Source organism: Thrips palmi, unplaced genomic scaffold (assembly GCF_012932325.1).
Source record: "Thrips palmi isolate BJ-2018 unplaced genomic scaffold, TpBJ-2018v1 HiC_scaffold_8, whole genome shotgun sequence".
Classification (NCBI taxonomy): domain Eukaryota; kingdom Metazoa; phylum Arthropoda; class Insecta; order Thysanoptera; family Thripidae; genus Thrips; species Thrips palmi.
In genome coordinates this window covers 844,425-866,602 of record NW_023144635.1, presented here as the reverse complement: position 1 = coordinate 866,602, position 22,178 = coordinate 844,425, and the positions used below count along the sequence as shown (strand labels likewise).

The 22,178-nt window shown below is 62.3% G+C and overlaps 1 protein-coding gene across 1 annotated transcript in view; it reads right to left on the bottom strand.

Annotated features, from left to right (window-relative positions):
• The window catches only part of LOC117653697 (Krueppel-like factor luna), a 195,787-nt gene extending 174,049 nt beyond the window's left edge, over positions 1–21,738 (bottom strand). The window contains exon 1 of the mRNA XM_034399541.1: positions 21,130–21,738. Within this exon, the coding sequence (XP_034255432.1) occupies positions 21,130–21,231 (102 nt within the window). The 5' untranslated portion in view covers positions 21,232–21,738. The remainder of the gene's footprint in view (positions 1–21,129) is intronic.
• Positions 21,739–22,178: the final 440 nt, after the last annotated feature.

Genomic DNA, 22,178 nt, shown 5'->3' with positions numbered 1-22,178 from the left:
CCCCCCCCCCCGCCCCGCGCTGCCCCACCCCCTTCCCCGGCCCTTTCCCCCCGCCCCCCGCGCCCAGCGCAGTTCCGAGCCGAGCCTGGCCGAGCCGCAGCACATAAAAGTACATTTACGGCCCCCGGCCCAACGGCCCAACCCCACCGCGAGGTTCACAATTCATTTATGTTGTGCCCTGCCGGCCTGCCGGCCCCGCGGCCCCGCGGCCCCGCACATTCCGGACGCACTTCTCGGCGTCTTCCCCGAATTCCGCGCAGCGGGGCGGCCGAGGCGGACTAGACTAGACAGTGCCGCGGGCCTCGCCTGCTTCCACGGCCTCCACCACCCCCGGCGCACCTCGTTGCGCCATCCCCGCCGCGATCCTCGTCAACGTTGTCAAGGCCGCGGCGCCGCACGCGAGGGCGAGGCTTGGCGGCTTGACCCCGCGGGTGCGCCCAGGTCGCCGCCGTCGACGCCGTGGAGTCCCCACAGTGTGGACGCCGCGGTGCGTTGCACGAGGATCATCTCCACCATTGCGCCATGGCCTATGGCCTCATCCCCGTGCGTTAGTGCGTTAGTGCGTTAGTGCCCCGGCGCGGCGTTCCTCTCCGCGGCTCTAAGTGCCACACACACACACACACATTGACACAGACACACACACACGCAGTGCCAAGGCGAGCCATGCCGGCCATGCTGCACTCGCCAATGGCCGGTACGTGTGAATCGCAGAAAAGAGTAACGGCACGACGATGCCTCCCTCTAGCGCTTCGCACCGCTTCGCACCGCTTCGCGCGGCCTGCCGCTCACTGCCTGGCGCGGCGTGCTTCGAGCTCCGAGTCCGCCAAGGCCGAAACCCGCGGACGTACCCTTTTGTGCCCGCGGCCGCGCTGCGCCCGAGGTGGTGTTCGAACCCACGTCCATCGACAGAGAGAGTGAGAGAGAGAGAGAGAGAGAGAGAGAGAGAGAGAGAAAGACGAGAGAGAGAGAGAGAGAGAGAGAGAGAGAGAGAGAGAGAGAGAGAGAGAGAGAGAGAAAGAGAGAGAAAGACGAGAGGGAGGGGGGGAGGAGGGGGAGGGGGCGCCGAGCCGAGCCCGCGTTGATGCCGCGTGATGGTCTCTGGTCACGTCCCTCGCCGCGCCACGCCGCGCCACGCCGCGCCACGCCACGCCACGCTTCCATTGGATCGTGCAGAGGGGTTGGGGACGGTTGGGGTGCAGGCGGCCGGTAAATGGAACCGCGACTGTCCGCGCCGAGGGGCCCAGCCCGCCAGGCCCGGCCCGCCAGGCCCGGCCACCGCGACCGAGCCACCGCGGGCAGATTTGGCAGTCCCACCCAGAGGCGCCACCCACCGGAAAAACGGAAACCAAATTCGGGAAGAAAAACAAATGTAAAACACGCAGGGTTTTTTGGTATTCTTTTATACGTTTTTGTAGAAACCGGCCAGAGAGAGTGTGTGAGTGTTTTCCCATAGTAGTGTGCCGTGTCGTGAGGCGGACAGGCAGGCTTGGCTGACCGTGAGGGGCGCTCCGTCCGTCCACCCGCCGCCCCGCCCCGCCCCGCCCCGCCCCGCCCCGCGCACCCCGCCACGCCGTCGCCCTTTTGTCATCGCAGTGCTTGCACAGAAAGGCAGGCGAGCCCCGGCAGGGGTCACACAGCGCAGTAATGACGCCATGGGGGCCCCTCCACGAGCCCCTCTGTCCCCTCAGCCCCCCACCCCTCATGAAGGCCCCCAGCGTTCACACGGACAGGTGCAGCGGGCGGCCTGCGCCGCTTGCGCCGCTTGCACTGCAGGCACCTGTTCCTCCAGTGTAGGCTCGGCGGCCAGCCCGGCGTAGCCCAGCGTAGCCCAGCGGCATGCGCCCATGCGCGCCTCGGTCAGCACAACAGCGCGGCCATCTGGCGCTGGCTGCCAGCTCGGCCGGCCCGGTCGGCCTGCCAGCTCGGGCCGTCCGGCCGCCCGCGTGCATGCAGGGCCAGCAGGGCCGGCAGGGCCAGCAGGGCGGTAATGAGCATTAGTGCGCCCCACATGAGCCGCCCTCCCCAATTTAAATTTGGCGCCTTTGACGGCGGCGAGGCCAGTGGCGAGGCCGGTGGCAAAGCAGAGGCAAAGGACAGAGCAGGCCACTCCGTCCGGTCCGGTCCGGTCCGGCCGAAATGATGAAATGACGGAATGATGGCCACCGGCGGGAACGAATTGCGCCGCCACTTTGCCTCGGGCTGCTACGCGACAAAAATGGAAACCGGCGACCGGCCGCCGCGTCAGCAGGGAGCGGGCCAGGCGGCACACTGCTGCGGAGAGCACGCCGACGACGACGCGGCGACGACGGCGCAGACGATAACGACTAACCTGTCGAACCAAAAGGCGCAGGGCTGCACTCCGGCCGCGGCCAGCGCCACTGATCGCGCACGCACGCGTACCAACCTGGAACAAAAGGAGAAACGTGAGCCGGGGGTGCGATGGGTTGGCTGGGGCTGTCCGTCCGCATCAGCGCGACAATGGAGGGCGCCGCCATCGAGTCCAGTGTGGTGGCCGTGGTGGCGGTTTGGCAGTGTAGCACTGCAACGGTCACGCTGTGCCGCCGTACCGCTGTACCGTACCGCGCTAACCAGGCGACACTTCAATTACCAGGGCTTCTTCATACGGGTACTAAAAGGGCCAGCGGGTCGGGAGCGGCAAGCCGCGGCAAGCAGGGCGAGGGGAGGGAGGGAGGGCGTGTCCCATAATGAGACTCTGCGCCGCATTCTCTCTGCGCCTGTGTGAGTGAGAGAGGAGAGAGAGAGCTGGCGCATGTGTGTGAGTGTTTTCTGCCGATAAAAGCCGGCACACGCGCGAGACAAGCGCGCGACAAGCAGGCGACACGTACGCAGCACCTCATCACGCATCCAATGACCCGCGCGCCGCACCTGTGCTCCGCGCAGCACCGCGCGGCGCCGCGCCACTGCCGTGTGACACTCCGTGACACTGCCGCCACACCGCGCGGCGCGGCGCGGGGCCTTTCTTCCCTCCCACACACACTGACAACGACAACGCACACGGACGCACACCGCCACGCGTCCGCATAACGAACGCCATGCTATGGAGTGTGTGTGTGTATATGTGTGTGTAGGGTATGTGTGTGTGTGTGTGTGTGTGTGCGCGCGTGTGTGTGTGTGTGTGTGCGTGTGTGTGTGTCGCCGACAACGTGGGCGTGGCGCTGTGATTGCTGGTGACAGCTTTCACTAGCACACGATGCGGTACTTAAAGCTCCTGCCCTGCGCTGCGGCGTGGCGTGGCGTGGCGTGGCGTGGCGGGCCGTGCCGGGGGTGCCACTCTGCGAGACACGACGGGCGGACGACCAGGGCCTCGGCCAGGGCAGCGCGGCCCGGGGCATTAGCGGCATCACGCCAAGCAAGACGAGCAGGACGAGCAAGACGAGCAAGGCGCAGCAAGGCAGACACAGTTTGAAAGCGCGACAGCAGTGCCCTTCCCTCCCCCCTCCCCTCCCTCCGCGGCCCTTCCACCAGTTCCACTGGGCCGCCACGACCCGCAATATAAAGTCCGGGAAAGTCTTATCGGGATTAGAACTTCCGGGCATGACAGCGTCAGCATCAGAGGACGTCGCGGTCCCGGCGGCGGCGGCCAGTCCCGCGAGGCGCCCCACGCCGCGCCCCACGCCGCGCCCCACGCCGCGCCCCCCGCGGGGCCCCCGAGTGGCCCTCGCCGCATAGCGACCCCGCGGGGGGCTCCGATGGGCCTACAATACTCCCCCGCATGGAACACACAGACACACACTCACACCGAGGGGGAAATCACTCTTGAAAACTGTGACCCGACTAATCCCTATTACGTTCTATTACGCTATTACAGAAGGCTTATTACGCTCGAAAATATCCAGATTTAGGCTAAAATCGGAACCTAAATAGGGAAAATTTTAAAAAATTTGGCTATTACGCTATTACTATTACGCGTAATACTAGGTATCGGTGACCCGACTATTACGCGAGTGATTTCCCCCTCGACTCACACGCACGCAGAGGCGCGGTGCTTTGATTGGCACTTTGATTGACGGGGACCTGTTAAACCGCGGCGCGGGCTGGGCTGCGGGGCGCGGGGCGCGGCCCAGACAAGTGCCTCGCCGAAGTCGCGACGCATGGCGGAGGGCCGCTTCGTCGCCTCTTCGCTTCGTCTCTCTCGCACCGCGACGGGGCGCCGCGGGAGTGCGACAGAGAAGGAGCGACTCTTGAGCGCGAGGCTGGTGCCTGGCTGTGCCTGGCTGGTGCCTGGCTGGTGCCGCGGTGCCGGGGCGCCACTTGGGCCAGGCCACTCCTCCCTTGCGAGCCCCAGCAAGGCAGCAGGACCGCAGCGAGGCCCTACTTAGGGAAACCTTGTCAAAGGCACCTGCAGCGGGTGGCTGCCGCTGCCGCCTCGCTCGCCAAAATTAGTTCCAGATTGGCCGGCCCCGCAAAGAGTGGCGATGAAAAGGACGGGTTGCGAGAGGAGGGGAGGGAGGAGGGGGGCGTGCGCGTTGCGAGGACAAGAATTCCCTCGGCCGAGCCGCGCCGCGCCGAGCCGTGCCGCGCCGCACAAAGCTCGGCTCCCTTCACTCTGCTCGGCGCAAATTGCAAATTCGCACACAGGGGCTTGGCCTGGCGGCGAGCCTGGCGGTGTGGCTCGGCTCGGCACTGCGCCACACGCATCGCGTTGCCGCGCTGCCGCCGGCCGGGCCGCCATGTTTGTGGTGGCGGTGGCGCACACCACCACGGCCCCCGCCTGCCTGCCTGCCTGCCTGCCTGCCTGGCGGGCGGGCGGGCGGGTTGTGATTCTAACGTCATCATTGCGCAGGCGCTGGCGGGGCTGGCGGGGCTGGCGGGGCGCGACTTCCTTGCCGCCAATTCAATCTCCCCGCGCAAACAGCACGCGAAAACAAAACACGGCGGCTCTGCGTGGGCGGAGGCGCCCTGTCGTGGGGCGTTCTCCCCACCCCGCCCCACCCCGCCCGGCATAGCCGATGGGACGAGCCAATCGGCCGGGTCATAACACTAGGAAAACGGCAAACGGCGTCAAACGGCCGGGGGGTCCAGCAGGCGGTGCCTGGCACAGTGTGCCTGGCGCTGCCCAGGAAACGGCTCGGCATAAACGTAAGAGAGAAAGAGCCCACCCCCGCGGCCTTTCCCCTCCCCCTCCCCCAGGCCAGGCCCAGCCGAGGGCCCAGCCCTGACGTGTGAGCAGACTCATCGGGCTGAGCTACGACACCGCTGGCGCCGCGCCGTGCGCACGCGCTGACGGCAAACCTGGTTATGGAAATGTACTGCACTGCAGGGCCTGCAGGGAGGAGCGCAGGCGGCAAGGCGGGCAGGCAGCCACCCTCCCTGCGCTCCGCCGCCATTCATCCAGGCCAACAAATCGATACCTCCTAGCAACAGACACGTACTTCGGAGACGCTTCTCAAAACTCACGTACTTTCAGCAGCTTGTGCAACAAACACGCAGTTTCGCCATTTCTAGTCAAGAAGCACGCAGTTTGCGCATTTTCGTCCTCGCGGGCACGGAAATACATTTTGGGTAACTTTCGTGGTTGTGCTAGTGAGGTGCAGTCACTAAGTCACCATTGATAACCTGGAAACGGTTTCAGGAACGATCTGTCGTTAAATATAGGCCCACCTTTAACCTCCAAACTTCCTGTAATATTTCAATGCAGATCACTCCTGAAACCGTTTTGAGGTTATTAATGGTGACTTAGTGACTGTACCTCACTAGCCCAACCATGAAAAATACCCAAAATGCATTTCCGTGCCCGCCAGGACGAAAATGCGGAAACTGCGTGCTTTTTGACTAGAAATGGCGAAACTGCGTGTTTGTTGCACAAGCTGCCGAAAGTACGTGAGTTTTGAGAAGCGTGCCCGAAGTACGTGTCTGTTGCTAGGAGGTATCGAAATACCCTCGCAGGTTCCAGGACGCTCCGGACGGGGGGGCTGGGCTGGGCGGCACGGCAAACGAAAAACAAACGCCTCCACTGCGCTTCTTTACAGGAAGTCGTCTTTGGCAGGCGGGCCGGCCGGCCCACAGTCCCCGCCCGGACAGTCCGGCCGGCGGTAATCCTCTTAAGGATCCAAGGGGCCGTGATGCACGGTCGAGTCTCGGAATCCTCCCCCTCCCACCACTGCTTCTTTTTCCAACCCCTTTCGGTCTATAAGATTCCGATCTTATCGCGACGGCGGGCCTCTGCCGAACAGCTTCGGGACCTTCGGGCCGCCGTCCGAAGGCTGGCCGTTGGCGCCGAGGCGGTCGGGGCCGGCACCTCGTTTATTAAGGCCACGGCTTGTTGCTTGGTATACGATCCGGCGATCCGACCGGCGCGACCCTCCGCCCCGCCTCGGCCTCCAGCCGCCTCCAGCCGCCTCCAGCCGCCTCCAGCCTCCGGGGAGGGTGCGGGGTGGCGCTGCTCGTGCGGCGACGCCACCGCAAGAATCCATCTTAATTACAAAGGTGTCCTCGCAGCCCCGGAATGGAGCCAATATCGTCTTCATAACGCACTGAATTACGACGCATAGCAGCGCAAGGGTGCGGGGCGCGCGGGGCGCGGGGGTGGCGGCCACCGCCCTTCATCTTCGTCGCCCTGCCTCTGTCGCACCCCACCGGGGCGCCGCGTGAGTGCGAAGCAGACAGCGCGAGAGCAACTCGATCACCGTTCGGAATCAGCCTGCAGCGTCAATTTCGTCGCCACGGCAACACTGTGACGGCCACGCCGTGACCTCTTGACACCATTAATTTTCGCGCCAGGAGACGAGGCCTTTTTCTGGGCCTCTCCGCGGCGGTCTCCGCGGCCGGCGGGGCGGACCTTGGAGGAAACTTTGGTTGGGTAGGAGTGGCGAGGCCGGCGAGGCCGGCGTGGCTCGGCTCACCTTCGGCGGGCCTTGTACGCCCTCCTCTTTGATAAAGTTTCATCTCCCGTCCAATTTCATCCGGCGTGCGCCCGGCCACCCCGCCCCGCCCCGCCCCGCCCCGCTCCGCCTCGCCCTGCATCGACCGGACGCCGAGCCCCGGAACGCCCCGCCCCGCCCCGCCCCGCCCCGCTCGCCGGCGGAGGACAGCACCAGCTCCCTTTGACCCGTCTTGGTACCGCCAACACTGCTGTGCTTGCATTTGCCGAAGTTGGCACGGTGACACGGTTCCGGGCCCCGGCCTGCCTTACGTGTGGCGGTCCGCCGGGTGGCGGTCCGGGTGGCGGTCCGGGTGGCGGTCCGGGCCGGACCCACGGGGGTGCACACCCCCACGTCGCCCTCCCCTTTCCACTCCCAGCGCCACCGCCTCCGCCCCGCTCCGCCCCGCGGCGCCCGTCCCGGATTGAGCTCTAATCAAATAGCGCTATTCTAGTTCCTAGTCAGTCTCGAGTTGGCTCGTGTAGCAGTGCTGTAGCAGTGCTGTAGCAGTGCTGGTGTTTCTCGCTGCGCGCTGCGCTCGCCGGGAGGCGCCGCGGAGCCGCGCCCCGCTCGCGGGCTTTGCAGCAGAAGAGCACACTGCTCGAGGGCCCGGGGCGGGGTGAGGCGAGGCGGGGTGGCCCTCCCGGCAGCAAACTTCCAGCTCCAGCCGAAGGGGAGTGAGAGGCAAATCCAGCTTCCAGCACTGGAATCTGCCTCGCGGTCCGGGCCCCGCCCCGCCGCCCCGGCCCAGCACGCGTTACCCCTTTCATGTGCTCACGTGCATACACCTTACCCCGCCTGCTCCACCCCCCGCGTCGCTTCTTCCGGGAATCGAACCCGCACCGCCACCGCCGCCAATCTCGTCGCTGGCTCGCTCGCTCACTCACTCCCTCACTGGCCGGCCCGTGCAATTTGCAGACCGGTCCGGCTCGGTTTGTCCGGCCGTCTGTTTGCGGCCAGCATTGCATCCTTGTTGACATTCTCGTCTGTCCCGTCTGACTGCATTCCCCTTTAGTCATTAGTGCTGCTGGCTGTGCCGCTACCTGGAGCCCCAGGCCGCGCGCTCCAGGCTCCAGGCTCCAGGCGGGCTCCAGGCGGGCTCCAGGCGGGCTCCAGGCGGGCTCCAGGCGGGCTCCAGGCGGGCTCCAGGCGGGCTCCAGGCGGGCTCCAGACGGGCTCCAGGCCGGAGGGTGGAAGTTGGGCCCGGCACTTGGCAACTCCACCGCACCGCGCCGCACCGCGCCGCACCGCGCCAAGTGGTCCATCACCCGCGAGAAGGAAACTTTGTCGGCTGCGCCGCTCGGCGCCGCTCGCTCCTGCGGGATGCCCCGGGATGCTGGGCCTCTCCTCCCGGACCCTCCAGCCGCCTCCAGGAGGACCCTCCAGGATGCACTCCGAGGGCCAATCAAGTGCGACAAAGTGCACGGCGTCACCCTACGCCGTCACCACACTAGAAACTCGACACGCACACCACCAAAGCGGCCAGGGTCTTCGCCAGGATGAAACGCAGGCGGGCGGACGGACGGACGGGCGGACAGGCGGACGTCACCGGCAAGGAATGTGGCAAAAAACGTCCTGCCGGAGGACATCCCCGCGTTCGCGTGTAACCGTGGGACCGGCTGGCGGCGGACGCGCTGCAATTCAGTTGTGTCGCGCTGCAAAATGACCAAAATGACCCGACCGGCCGGGGCTCGAACCCACGGCCCTCGCGGCCTCGGACGCGCGCAAGCCGCGGCTGCCGATGATGACGCAACGACGCGACCCTCACGACGCACAGTGGGCCAGAAGACCAGTGGGGGCGGCCAAAACTCTAAACGCGGTTTGAGCTCCACAGTCGCTAAATGGGACTCGAACCGAACGTGTGACCCCACCAATGGATTGCCGTCCGTACGAGGAATCCATTGGTGGGGGCACACGTTCGGTTCGAGGCCTGCTTAGCGACTCTGGAGCTCAAAACGCGTCTAGAGTTTTGGCCGCCTCCACCGGTCTTCTAGCCCACTGTGCGACGGCCACCTTCGCGCCGTGGCGGTGCGGCGGCCGTGGTGCAGCGCTGCAGCAAGGGGACTGGGCGCGCGCGGCGGACGATGAACGCCATCCAGGACGGCGTGGACCACCTAGGCGGCACTACGCGTCTCGGGTTTCCTGGTCTGCGCCGCCGCGCCGCCGCACGCAGCACCGCCACCGCCTGCAGACCGCACGACGGCCTTAGCCACCGCCGACCGCAAGGAGAAGAAGGAGGGACGCGTCCGCGACGCTGCGACGCTGCGACGCGCCCCGGACGAACCGGACGCACAGTCGTTTCCGTCACCCCGTCCCTCTCGCTCGCACCCACGCGGCGCCCCGAGGCCCCGAGGGCGTGCGAGAGAGACAGGGCGACGAAAACGACTCTCAGGCTGCAGCGGCTGAAGGCCAAGGCGCGCCCGGCAGCCCACCAGTTGCGTGCATTTCAAAAAGCCAGCTGTTCTCAAACTCGAGTCAGTGCGGAGGAGTGTGCTTTTCGAAGGGGCGCGGCGTTCCCCCCGGCCGGCGGTTCGGAGTGATGGGGTCGCCGACGACGGAAAGGCAGCCCGGCCCCGGCCGTCCTTCGTCCCTCGAGGAGATGCAGGCCCCGGAGTGCAGGCTGCCGCAGCCGCGGCGCAGCGGCCACCGCAGGACACGCCAATTGCCAATCCCAGGCTGCAGGCTTGCAGTGTGCTCGCAGTGCGGGATTGCCGCATGTGTTTCTGCACAGAATGTGCTCATTTCGGTCGGCGCGCGGCGCGCACAGTCCGGCACCGAGACCGTGGCGGCGATGGTGCGGTTCGGCACGGCCAGGGCACGGCCCGCCGCAAGGGGGAAAGCCAAGCCTGGCGTTGATTAGCTCGGTGACGGCCTCGTCATGTGACTGCGGACGGCGGTGATACCATAACACTGCACGGACTGTACTGTACTGCCCTGGGAATTTCTCCGACGGAACAAAACTCGTACTAACCATGAGCACCCTGCCGCCCGCCCCGCTCCCCCGCTGGTTTGCACAGCGCCGCGACACTGTTGCGACTTTACTACACACCCCCCCCCCCCCCCCCCCCCACCTTCCCCCCCAGCTCCGCCCTCTAAGCCGATTTGACAACCATCATTACCCGGGGGCCGAGCCGGCCGAGCCGGCCGAGCCGCGAGCCAATGGGTCACTGTGGGGCCAGAGAGGCAGCCAGAGCCAGGGGCAGCCAGGGGCCCACACTGTGGGAACCGAGCAGCATAAAGCCGCATGTGTGCTGCGGGCGGCGTGAGTGCGTGCCAGTGTGTGTGAGTGTTTGTGTGTGCGAGCGCCTCTGCTGCCGAGCCAGTTAGCAGCATGATGCGACATGGACTGACTCTTGTTCACCGCCAGGTCGCCGCCGTCGTCGTCGTCGTCGTCGCCCTCGTCGCCGTCGTCGTCGTCGTCGCCCTCGTCGCCGTCGTCGCCGTCGTGCCCGCGAGCCGAAACCGCGCCTCCGCCGAAGTTGCGCGCGGCGGTCCTGGAAGACCCGCCGCACCCCGCCGCACCCCGCCGAGCACATCCCGGGCTTCAGTTTCGGTTTCTTCCCGCGACGAAGTGGGGGCGGGGGCGGGGGCGGGGGCGGCTCGGAGCGGGACACGTCGCCAAACTTGGCGCGGTGGCGGCGGCGGTCGGGGGCGGCGGGGGTGGCGGGGGCGGCGGGGGCGGTGGCCAGGCCATTCGAAAGCGCGCGGAATAGACGGAGTGTGGGATTAGGGGAGGAAGAGACAAATATTTGTTGTAACCGGGGAGCGATTTAATGTTCAGATTACGGGGCGGCCCGGCGGCGGGGCGAGGCGCCGGCGCCCAAGGCAGAGAGGCAGAGCAGGCAGAGCAGGCCGAGCGAGCAGAGCGAGCGGGGCCAGGCAGTGACACAATGTAAATGATATAATTGGAGCCGCGCGCGGTTTACCTCCCTCCTCCCCCCTCCCTCCTGCCCCAGAACCGCGGCGCGCCGCGCGCCTCGCGAAGCCGAGCCGCACCGCAAAACCGTCGCGGCGTCGCGGCGCGTCCCCGCGGCCCTGAACTTTAAACGAGTGCAGCCCCGCAGAATGCACGCCGCCTGCCCCGCCTGCACCGCCTGCGGACCGACTCCGAAACCACCATCACGCTGTCTCTCTCGCACCCCTACGAAACCGCCCCACGAGTGCGAGAGAGACGGACCGAAGAATGGAATGAGCGCGCTGCACACCGCCATAGGAATGCCCTCCAGATACCATCTCCTCTTTGCACTGCACTGCACTGCGCTGCACTGCCTTGCCTTCCACGCGGCGCGCGAATGGGGCTCTCGAATAACCGCCACGTAACGCACAAACACCCTGGCTGGCTCAAACGCCTTTGTCACGGTCAGAGAGAGAGGGAGAGAGAAAGAGAGTTTTTTTTTTTTTTTTTTAGTTTTTAAAATTATTTATTGGGGGGGGAGAGAGAGAGAGAGAAGAGAGAGAGAGAGAGAGAGAGAGAGAGAGAGAGAGAGAGAGAGAGAGAGAGAGAGAGACGCACGGCCCAACAGGTGACTGACACCACGCCACACTGCGATGAGGGCAGATAGTCACACACACACACAGTCCCACATACACAGACACACACACCGCGTCTCTAGTCCCATACAGTAGGAAATGGAACGGAATAATAAAATGTTTGGAGCATTGTGGAGAATGCCGTGAGAACGAGTGCCGCGCCGTCGCGGGTCGTGGGCTAAAGGCTTTGGAGAGAGGAAAAGGGGAAAGGAGGGGGGGGGGGGGGGGGAAGGGGTAGGGCGGATGCCATGTGCTGCCACATTTGTCGCTATAAGGAGCTGAGCCACAACGGTGTGTATCACGCGCAGTCTAGTAGTCGCGCCCCCGCGCACCTCTTTCTCTCTCTCTCTCTCTCTCTCTCTCTCTCTCTCTCTCTCTCTCTCTCTCTCTCTTTTTCTCCAGGCCTGGAGAATATGAGCAAAGCTATGTAAATTGAGGCGAGATAAGAGGTGGGGAAGGGGGGATGCGCTCTGGAGCCGAGAAGTCGACTGGCTGGGAGGCAGTGACTATACAGAGGGCGAGCCAGAACAACGCAGGTAAAAGGCCGGGCGTGGCTTCGACTCGCTTCGACTTCGGCCATGGTCATCGACATCGCCATGCCGGCCGGCCGGCCGGGCGGTATCGTAAAATGGGTATCCGGAGAAATGGAGAGGCCGAGAGCGAGCGGAGCGACGCCCCGCGGAGACCGTCCCGTCGTCCCGTCCCGAGAGAACCGCCGCCAGAGCCGCGAGGCACTGGAGCCGCCAGAGAGGCCTGGCGGCCTGGCCTGGCCCGCTGGAGAGGCGCCCTTTTCCCACATCAATTCATTAGCGGCCGAGTCCATTCACTCCGGGGACTCCAGCGGCGCGGCTACACCGGCCCCACCGGCCGCGCCGGAATCCGGCGATCGGGAAAAACAGCCAAAACCGGAAACGAGGGCCCCCTGCTTATCGGGCCGGACTCGCCGGCCGATTGGAAAATGAACAAAATATCTGATAAAAGGACCACGCTCCTGGAGGACGGCGTCGGTGACGTCGCCGCGCACGGCCGCCGAGTGCGACGGCGTTGCCGCTCGCCTCAGCGCGCTCCAATACCCCCATGGCACTTCTCAGAAATTTTTCCGGGCCGCACCTCAGGGGCCCTACTATGCCCCGCCGCGCCCCACCGCGCCCCGCCCCGCCGTCAATATCTTGTTTACGCCGAGCTGCGGTCCGCGCCCCTCCACCGCCGGCACGGCCGCTGTGGCATGCTGGCAAGCGGCCGCGGTGCCGCGCGGTGCCACGCCGCTCAGCTGATACCGGCACAGCGCTGCCAACCGGTGCGGCACTCGCGCGGCCTCCACCTCCGGGCCGCCTGGGCCGCCTGGGCCGCGGCGCGCCGCGGTGTCACACGCGAAGACGCGGCGACGCGGAGCCATCGGCAGCGCTAGGCGTGCTAGACGCCGGGGCCCTGCTTGACGAGGAATGTCATCCCTGTGACCCGCCAAACAGGTTGCCTGCCCAGCGCCGCCGGACGGACGGACGGACGGAGACAGACAGACAGACAGCCGGACGGGCAGCCGGACGCCGCACCTGCAGTGCCGCGGCCCTTCAAGCCCTCAGGCCGTGGCGGGGCGTGGCGGGGCGCGGCGAGGATTAGGATTATCGCGATAGCCGCCAATCGAGTCCAAGGCAGTCCAAGGCGCCGGCCACCGCGATAAGCGTTACCAGGCCCACCGCTAGGGCCGCACAGGTCCCCGCCACGCCAAGTCCACGCACAGTGGGCCAGAAGGCCGGTGGAGGCGGGCTACAATTCAAGACGCGTTTAGAGCTCCAGAATCGCTAAATGGGACTCGAGCCGAACGAATGACCCCCACCAATCGATTGCTCTCCGAACGAGGAATCCATTAGTGGGGTCACACGTTCGGTTCGAGTCCTGTTTGGCGACTCAGGAGCTCAAAACGCGTCTTGAATTTTTGCCGTCTCCACCGATCTTCTGGCCCCTGTGCCACGCCAGTCCGATAAGTGCTTATGGACTTATTGTACGTGAGCATTGACATGCGCAGGTGTAAATAATGTACAAATTTGCACCTAAATTAGGCACAATTCAATAAGTACTTAATCAAAATATGGCAATAGTAGTGGACAATGAAAGCACATTAGTGTGCACGCCAGTCGCCGAGGCCCTCGAGAGCGCCCAGCCCCAGGACGAGCCGCGGCCTAATGAAGCGGCCACGCCCGCCAATAAGTCACGGACGGCGTGCTGATAAATGATTTCCAGAAACATAACATTGCGTGACGGTAAACGAGATTGATACTCCACACACACGGCCGGGGCAGGGAAGGGCGAACGGAGCGGGCCAAGAACCAATAAGGCCGTGAACGAGCGAACGAAGGAACGAACGCAGGAACGAACAAACGAATTAACGAACGAATTAACGAAAGAACAAACGCAATGAATGAATGCAATGAATGAATGAATGAATGAATGAATGAATGAATGAATGAATGAATGAATGAATGAATGAATGAATGAATGATGAATGATGAATTATGAATGATGAATTATGAATGATGAATGAATGAATGAATGATGAATGAATGAAAGGGGTGGATCGAAAGGATTCAAAACATTTCGAGACTGAATGACTGAATGAAAACAATGCATGGCGCCAACCGTGGCGCACATTGAAGCAAAAGGGAATTCTTCTTCCTCCTCCTCCTCCTCTTCTTCTTCTTCTTCCTCCTCAGGGAATTATCATCGCGAGGGAGACGCGGGCCAACAAGAAGAAGGGGAGGAAGCAGTTAAAGGGGCCGGGCGTTGCAGTTTCATCGAGCAGTGTTCTCCTTTCAGCCAAGTTCGAGGGGGTAGCAACTCGCGTAATAGTCGGGTCACCTGCTCTGTAATAACAACGTAATAGCCGTAATGACGGCGTAATAACCGAAATAGTCGCGTAATATCGGTAATAATAACGTAATACACGTAATATTATCGTAATAGCCGCGTAATAACCGCGTAATAGGTCAGAAATGCCCCTGTCAGGGAGTATTGACAGCTCCTGTTGGCGTTGGCTATACTCCACGCACGGTTGTCGGCATTCCCCCAGAGTCGGGTGGAGGGGGTACACTGTGCGATAAATGTAGGGTATTCTCCGTTAATTTATTAACAGGATTTGCCGTACTTAGAAGCACGGTGTTTACTGTACCTAGAGGTACAGCGTTTACTGTACCTGGAAGGACGGCGATCACCTTAATTTGTACAGTACACTTGTCAAGAGGTAGTCATTTCATGACATCGAAGTCAGTTTAGACGATTTTGAAAATTTACTAAAACTTTTTGGAAATGGATTTAGCCCGAGATCTTTTCAACTTGACGTTACAAGTGCCGCCTTGAAATATTTCTCAGCGGTTTGAGTGAATTTTCCAATTGGTCCAAATCAAGATCTTCTTACAAAAATGGATTTGTCTCGACGAGACAAAAAAATGTCAACGTATGTCATAGGTTTGGATGGAACATAAAAAGGCTATTCACCTACAAACTTGCAAAGATGGTCAAGAAATGACCTTCTTGGTACTTTTGAAGCTCAATAACGTTGTCATTCCCGTCCAAACCTATGAGATGTGTTGACATTTTTTGTTTGTCTTGACGAGACGAATCCATTTCTGAAAGAAGATCTTGATTTGGACCACTTTGAAAATTCACTTGATTTGGACCTAGTTCTAGTAAATAACTTCGAACAACCTTCAAAAATAACCAAAAAAGAAAAGAAAAACTGCACTGCAAATGTACAGCGGGATTTTTCATAACACGGGTATGTTTCAGGAAGCGGAAGCAACGTGAAAGATTTGGCGCTGTTTTTCAAAGCGTAATAATCGCGTAGCACAATAGTCCGTAATAGAACGTAATAGCCGCGTAATATACGTAATATCCCATCTATTACGCGTAATAGTCTCAAAACGTAATAGTCGGGCCGCGATTTTTGGGAGTTGCTACCCCCTCGGCCAAGTTCTGCGCCTCCGATACGCCCAAAACGGTCCGCTGCGCTTGGAGCGTGCTACGCGCTGCTCCGCGCTGCTCCGCCACGCTCCGCCAACAATTAATGCAAACGGCTTCCTTTCCTTCCCACGGTGTGAGTGGAACAAGTGAGAGGAGTTCGCACGCTTCTCATTGCCAACAAACCGGTCGCCGTTTTGGAGCCCCAACTTGCCGCGAGAGGGCGCGCTACCGAGCCGCGAGCCCGCGCGAGCCCCGTGGGGGGCGCATCAGCGGCGCGGCGTTCAGCGGCGCGTTTAGCGGAATCACCACCACACCGACGCCACCACCACCATCACCACCACCGCCACCACGGCGCGCGAAAAAGTCCCGATGTGTACACGGTGACTAATAGCCTAATCCGCGAACGGGGCGGGGAAGAGGCTTTGGGCTTCAGGCAAGGGTTACCCGCTCGCTGTCCCCGCCGCTGGCAGGAAAAAAACAGGAAAAGTACGCAAGCTTTCTGGTCAATAATTATTTACCAGCCGACACACCTTGCACAGTATTTACGTAAAGAGGTTCCAATTGTATTGAACAGTGGGTTTCACAGTGCCAGTTTACATGATGTCCGGAAAACCACGGAAGGCACTTTTTCCCGAGCCATATTTTCTGTACGAAACTACGGGATAATTTTTTTGCAGTGCTCGCCCGCTCTGCCCGCTTAGTGGAGCTCCCCCCGGCTCTCCGCGCTCCGCTCCCGGATTAATAAGCTCGTAATTTCTGCTGCTCGGATGAGAGTCTCGCGAAATCATTTCGCTGAAAGGCTAATATTACTGGTGGTGCGACTCGACTGTATCAAAGGCGATTCGTTCCCATTCATCGGGCAAACCGCGCGCCGCGCGAGCGGCGACAGAGTCGGTCCGTCGCTTTCTCTCTCTGTCGCACCTATACGGGACGCACCGTGAGTGAGAGAGTGAGAGAGTGAGAGAGAGAGAGAGAGAGAGAGAGAGAGAGAGAGAGAGAGAGAGAGGGAGAGAGTGAGAGAGAGAGTGAGAGTGAGAGAGAGAGTGAGAATGAGAGAGAGAGAGAGAGAGAGAGAGAGAGAGAGAGAGAGAGAGAGTGAGAGAGAGAGTGAGAGTGAGAGTGAGAGTGAGAGAGAGAGAGAGAGAGAGAGAGAGAGAGAGAGAGAGAGAGAGGGACGAAAACGACTCTCGGAAGCACTCTGCAGCGTGGAGCAGTGCGCACGCCGCCCGGTGGCGGTGCTGGCCGTGCTGGAGATGGGGGAAGCGTCCCAAAGTCGGAACCATATCGCCGACCCGCTCACAAAACTTGTGCCGCTTTTTATTCGGGCCGGTTGCACCGTTTTGCGGCCATTGCACTGAAAAACCAAACGTGGTCTAGACCGCATCATTGGTGTGGTCAAATGGATGCCATTTTGACCGCATCAGTTGGTGTGGTCTAGACCACGTTTGGCCACGTTTGGTGTGGTCTAGACCACGTTTGGCCACGTTTGGTGTGGTCTAGACCACGTTTGGCCACGTTTGGTGTGGTCTAGACCACACCAAACGCCCCAAACGTGGTCTAGACCACACCAACTGATGCGGTCAAAATGGCATCCATTTGACCACACCAGTTGGTGCGGTCTAGACCACGTTTGGTTTTTCAGTGTGCGTTCTGGTTTCGTGGGTCGGGCGATCGGATTCACCTGCCGCACCGTGGCACGCCGTGGCACGCCGTGCTCCCTCACACCAACAAGCGGCACGCGAGTTTCAGCCACACCGCCACCGCCGCCCGGACGACCCGGACATGGGGCTATTTTTAAAGTACCACCCAAACGACCGACATGATGCAACCACACACACACAGACACACACACAACAACATGCGCACCGTATCTCCGCCACCACACACACACACACACACACACACACACACACACACACACACACACACACACACACACACACACACACACACACACACACACACCGTTTATGAATCACGGCCACACGCTACACACCTCGGCTCGCATAAGAATACACATGCACGGCGCGCGGAGGGGAAAAAAGGAAAAAATCATTATAAGTTATGGAATTTATAAAGCCGGTACGCCACCACCCCCGCCAGGCCGCCGCACTGGTGGAGTCCAGGCTGGTAGTCCAGGCTGGACCGCGCTGGAATGGTGACTATAAATCCCAACGGGCCGCGTCGCCTGGGCGCGAACCGTGGAACCGTGGAAGCGGCCGTCGCCTCCTCCACGCGTGATTATTCAAAGGCCCCGTTCGCCCCCGACCATTTTTCCGCGAGGGAAGTCCCTCTCTTTTTTTCTGGCGCTCCCTCGAGCTTTGGCGCTATCCGCGGCCGGGCCGCCGGGCCGCCCGGCCGGTCCAGATGGATGGGGCCACAGAGATTCAAATTGACACGGGATGATATTTATCCAACAAAGGGTGCCAAGAGTGAGTAGGGTCCCAAAACGTGCCGTATCGCGACGGCAAAGTTTCACACCCCCCGGCCTCGCGGCACGGCGGCAGGGCGGCGCGGCGGCAACGCGGCCCAGGCGAAGGGAGGCCGCGAACGCCACGGCCGTCCCTCGTGCCAAATTTGGTCCGTCAAATTTAAGTTGGCAGCCCCGGCCGGCCGCCCGGCCGCCTTGCCGGGTGTAATGCCCTTTCAATGGGCAGAGCCAGGGCCTGGCCAGGGCCGTCCCGCAGCCGGCAGCGCTGCCTCGCCCTGCCTCGCCCTGCCTCGCCCTGCCTCGCCCTGCCTCGCCCTGCCTCGCCCTGCCTCGCCCTGCCTCGCCCTGCCTCGCCCTGCCTCGCCCTGCCTCGCCCTGCCTCGCCCTGCCTCGCCCTGCCTCGCCCTGCCTCACCCTGCCTCGCCCTGCCTCGCCCTGCCTCGCCCTGCCTCGCCCTGCCTCGCCCTGCCTCGCCCTGACTCGCCCTGCCTCGCCCTGCCTCGCCCTGCCTCGCCCTGCCCCCGGCAACCCAAGGCAGGCCCTGGCCCCCACCCCCACAGTGACTTCCGGTTCTGTTCCGATCCGTCGGGGCTCGGCTGGGTGGCCGCCGCCGCTGGCTGGCTGGCTGGCGGGAAGAATATTTGACCTTATTCCTGCTGGAGTCTGGCAGCCCGGCTCCGGGCGGCCGGCCAAGGCGGCCAGGCAGGGCAGCCAGCCTCCAGCCTTCGCCCTTATCGCCCGGCCCGGCCGCTTGAGGGAAGTCCGGCGACCCATCGACACACTGGTCAGGCCTCGGATCTCATCGGATGCGATCGAATCGGCGGGCAGCCGTACGAGGCAAGCCAGGCCAGCCAGCCCGGCCAGCCCTCCGCCCCGCTGGCCTCCACACCATTGCTCGTCCGGCGCCAAAACGGGGAGGGGCAGGGGGAGGGGGAAGGGGTTGTTTGAAATAGACGTCCAAGGATTTCCTGGGTCGCCGTGGCCGCCGTGGCGCAAAGACCAGGCAAAGACCGCACGAAACAAACACGGCCCGATCTATTCGTCTGTTCCTCCACTCGGCTCCACTCGGCTCCACGCCTCTCGCTCTGTACACAGTTTTTACCCCGGCCATATTTGACGAGGCACGCCGCGCGCCGCGCCGCCCGTATTTGCCACCAGAGTGCGCGCGAGGCTGCCGGAGCCGCCCGCGGGGTGAGTGAGCGACCGAGAGAGAGAGAGAGAGAGAGAGAGAGAGAGAGAGAGAGAGAGAGAGAGAGAGAGAGAGAGAGAGAGGGAGAGAGAGAGAGAGAGAGAGAGAGAGAGGGAGGGAGAGAGAGAGAGAGAGAGAGAGAGGGAGAGAGAGACGGCCGAGAGGGAAGTCCATTAATAAATGGAATGCAAGGTCGTCGTGCAAACACCCACCCGCCACGGCTTATCGCTCATTGTGATTGATTCCCCGACAGCCATTGATTACACGACATCCGCCTGGCGCTATCTGCCCGCAGGGCCCGCAGGGCATGCACGCCTCGAGTGCGTTGCAGGTATAGGGATCCTTGGCGACAGCGCCGTCAATCCGTGACCTGTGTTTGTACCCCCTCTCTCTCTCTCTCTCTCTCTCTCTCTCTCTCTCTCTCTCTCTCTCTCTCTCTCTCTCTCTCTCTCTCTCTCTCTCTCTCTCTCTCTCTCTCTCTCTCTCTCTCTCTCTCTCTCTCTCTCTCGTGTGTGTGTGTGTGTGCAGTCTTTGCCATTCATGCTAACACGACTCAGCGCACACATCACCCCGCCGGCGGGGCTCTGCCGGCCTGTGCGTCACAAGCAGTTCAGACTCTCCCCCTTCCCCTTTTTCCCCCCGCCCCTCTTTTTGCCGGCGGCGTCTACACTCGCAAAACTCGGCGCGCGCGCGCGCGCAACGTCAAACAGCAAAAACCATCAGTATCAGCCCTAAACCCGACGTCCTCGACGCCCCCCTCTAGGCCACGGCCACGCAGCGAGAGGCTGTCTGGCGGCAACGAAGCTACTTCCTCGAGCCCCGCGCCGCCCCCAGCCGCCCCCAGCCGCCCCCAGCCGCCCCCAGCCGCCCCCAGCCGCCCCCAGCCGCCCCCAGCCGCCCCCCGCTGCCGCCCCCCGCGCGCCTCCCACACAACATCAGCCCTTCTGCCGTGCTCCAAGAAAAATATTTTACGAACAGAAACGGGCCGAAGCCGAAACGAGAGGTGGGAGAGGGCGAAAACAAAGCGGGTACAGGCGGCGGCTCACTGGGTCAGAAATACAGAGATACAGTACAGTATGGTCCATTCAGTGAATCCTGTCCTCGCGGCGACCCTTTGCTATGCAGGCCTTTTCTTGGTGCCATCATGAGTGTGGCAAACAGCCTCGAAACAACGAGCAAAACAAAAGATCGAACCCTTATAACGCACCGGAACAGCACTCGGACAATGAGGCCCCCAGTGGGGCTGTGGCTGTTTAACTTTCCTTTGAGGGCGGCGAGGACAGGGTTCACTGAATGTACCATATTCGTTTTACTGTTTCACTAGCGAGCGGGCAAGCAGGGAGATGGGGGGGGAGGGGGCATCGTCCTTGAAGCAGGATGTGTACCAGTGTACCGCCCTCCGCGTTGCCGCGCTGTTTTCGGACGGCCACGCTACACGAGGCTGGTACCCCCTTCCCCCCCCCTACACACACACAAACATACGCGCACACACACACACACACACACACACACACACACACACACACACACAGGGCACAACGATGAATTCCGTCAATCAATCATTCAATTTGTGCACTCATCCGATCGAGTCCGTTCAACCCCCCTCATAATTCATGTACGGCATACGTGGAACCGGACACTGCAATTCACTGATCACGACCGCTCATTCATTCATTCATTCATTCATTCATTCATTCATTTATTTATTCATTCATTCATTCATTCATTCATTCATTCATCGCTCATAATTGGGCAGCGGGCGAGCAGAGGACGCTCAATGCGGGTCGGAAGGAAGCAAAAAGGGGAGTGAAACGAGTGAATGCGAGCAATCAACACGCCATCTATCGGCCGATTCCATAACCAGCCCTCTCCAATTACTGTCCAAAACGACGAGTTGTAAGTTTACGCCGGCGGCCGGCCAGCCCCGCGCCGGAGTCCAAATGCAATTTTCACCGGCACTAAACACGGGGACTCACGCAGACACGCATCACGCCAACGCACGCAGTAGCCGCGCACGCACGCACGCACGCACGCACGCACGCACACACACACACGCACGCACACACACGTACAAGACACCGGCAGTGACAGCCACACCGGCGGGCTGACACGCACTCACACAGAGGCACACACTGCTCACGTACCTGTTGCCAATGTTCCTCGAGCGACGGCTGCGCCGAGAAGTATCCAGTGTCGTGGATGTCCTGCAGCTCGCGGAAAATGTTGAGACTCGGCAGTATATCCATGGTGGAAGCCGAACGTTCACAACGATGCACTTGTTTACAAAATCACTTTCTTCCCCTCGAGAGAGAAGCGTTCACTCTTTCCTCTTTCCTCTCCTTATTATTTTTCACTCACTACACAATGCACTCCACTGCTGTTGATAATCACTCGCGACCGCGGCACTGACACAGCTGACGCACACGCACTTCCGGTGTTCCAGAACGGTTCCTTATGTACGCTGCTTTTCGTGGCTGGGGCCGCTGGGGCCTCGGGGGCCGCGGGGGCCTCGGCGTGCGGCGGGGAACAGCATCCACGGGCCCACGCCGGCACCGTGCGGACACATGGGGAATGACCAGGACACACACACGGACACGCACGAGACGCGGGTCGCAAGTGACACACACACACTCACACAGACACACAGAGTGACACACGCACACGCGCGCACAGGGGCGAGTGCAGGGAAGCCCACGGACGCTGAGAAGCGCGCGGTGCGGCGCAGTGCGGCGCGGTGCGGCGCGGTGCGGCTGGGTTCGAACGGCACGGGGCGACACAGACCCTCCCTCGCAGCCGGCTCGCAGCACACTGCCGGCACACTGCAGGCCCGAGCGGGCCCGGCCGGCCGGCAGCGAACGCCCAACGCCCCCTTCCCGCGCGCTCGCTCGGACCCGGGCGGCGCGCGTCCGGCCCTCTCTCTCGCTCTCGCCCGCCCCCTCCCCCTTCACCTCCCCCTTCACCTCCCCCTGCCCGCCCCGCACTCCGGCCGCGCTGCCTCGCCGCCGCGCTCCGGCCGCCGCCATGCCCCGCCCGAGCTTCGGGCGCGCGCCGCCAGGGCGCGCCACTCCGTGGGTGGTCGAAGGAAGGGGCGCTAGTGCACTAGCTCGCTCGGCGCTCGTCCGTCCCGTCCGGGTCGGTGGCGTTTGAACCGCGCGACGTCGGAGGCGTGGACTGTGGACACCAACGGACACCG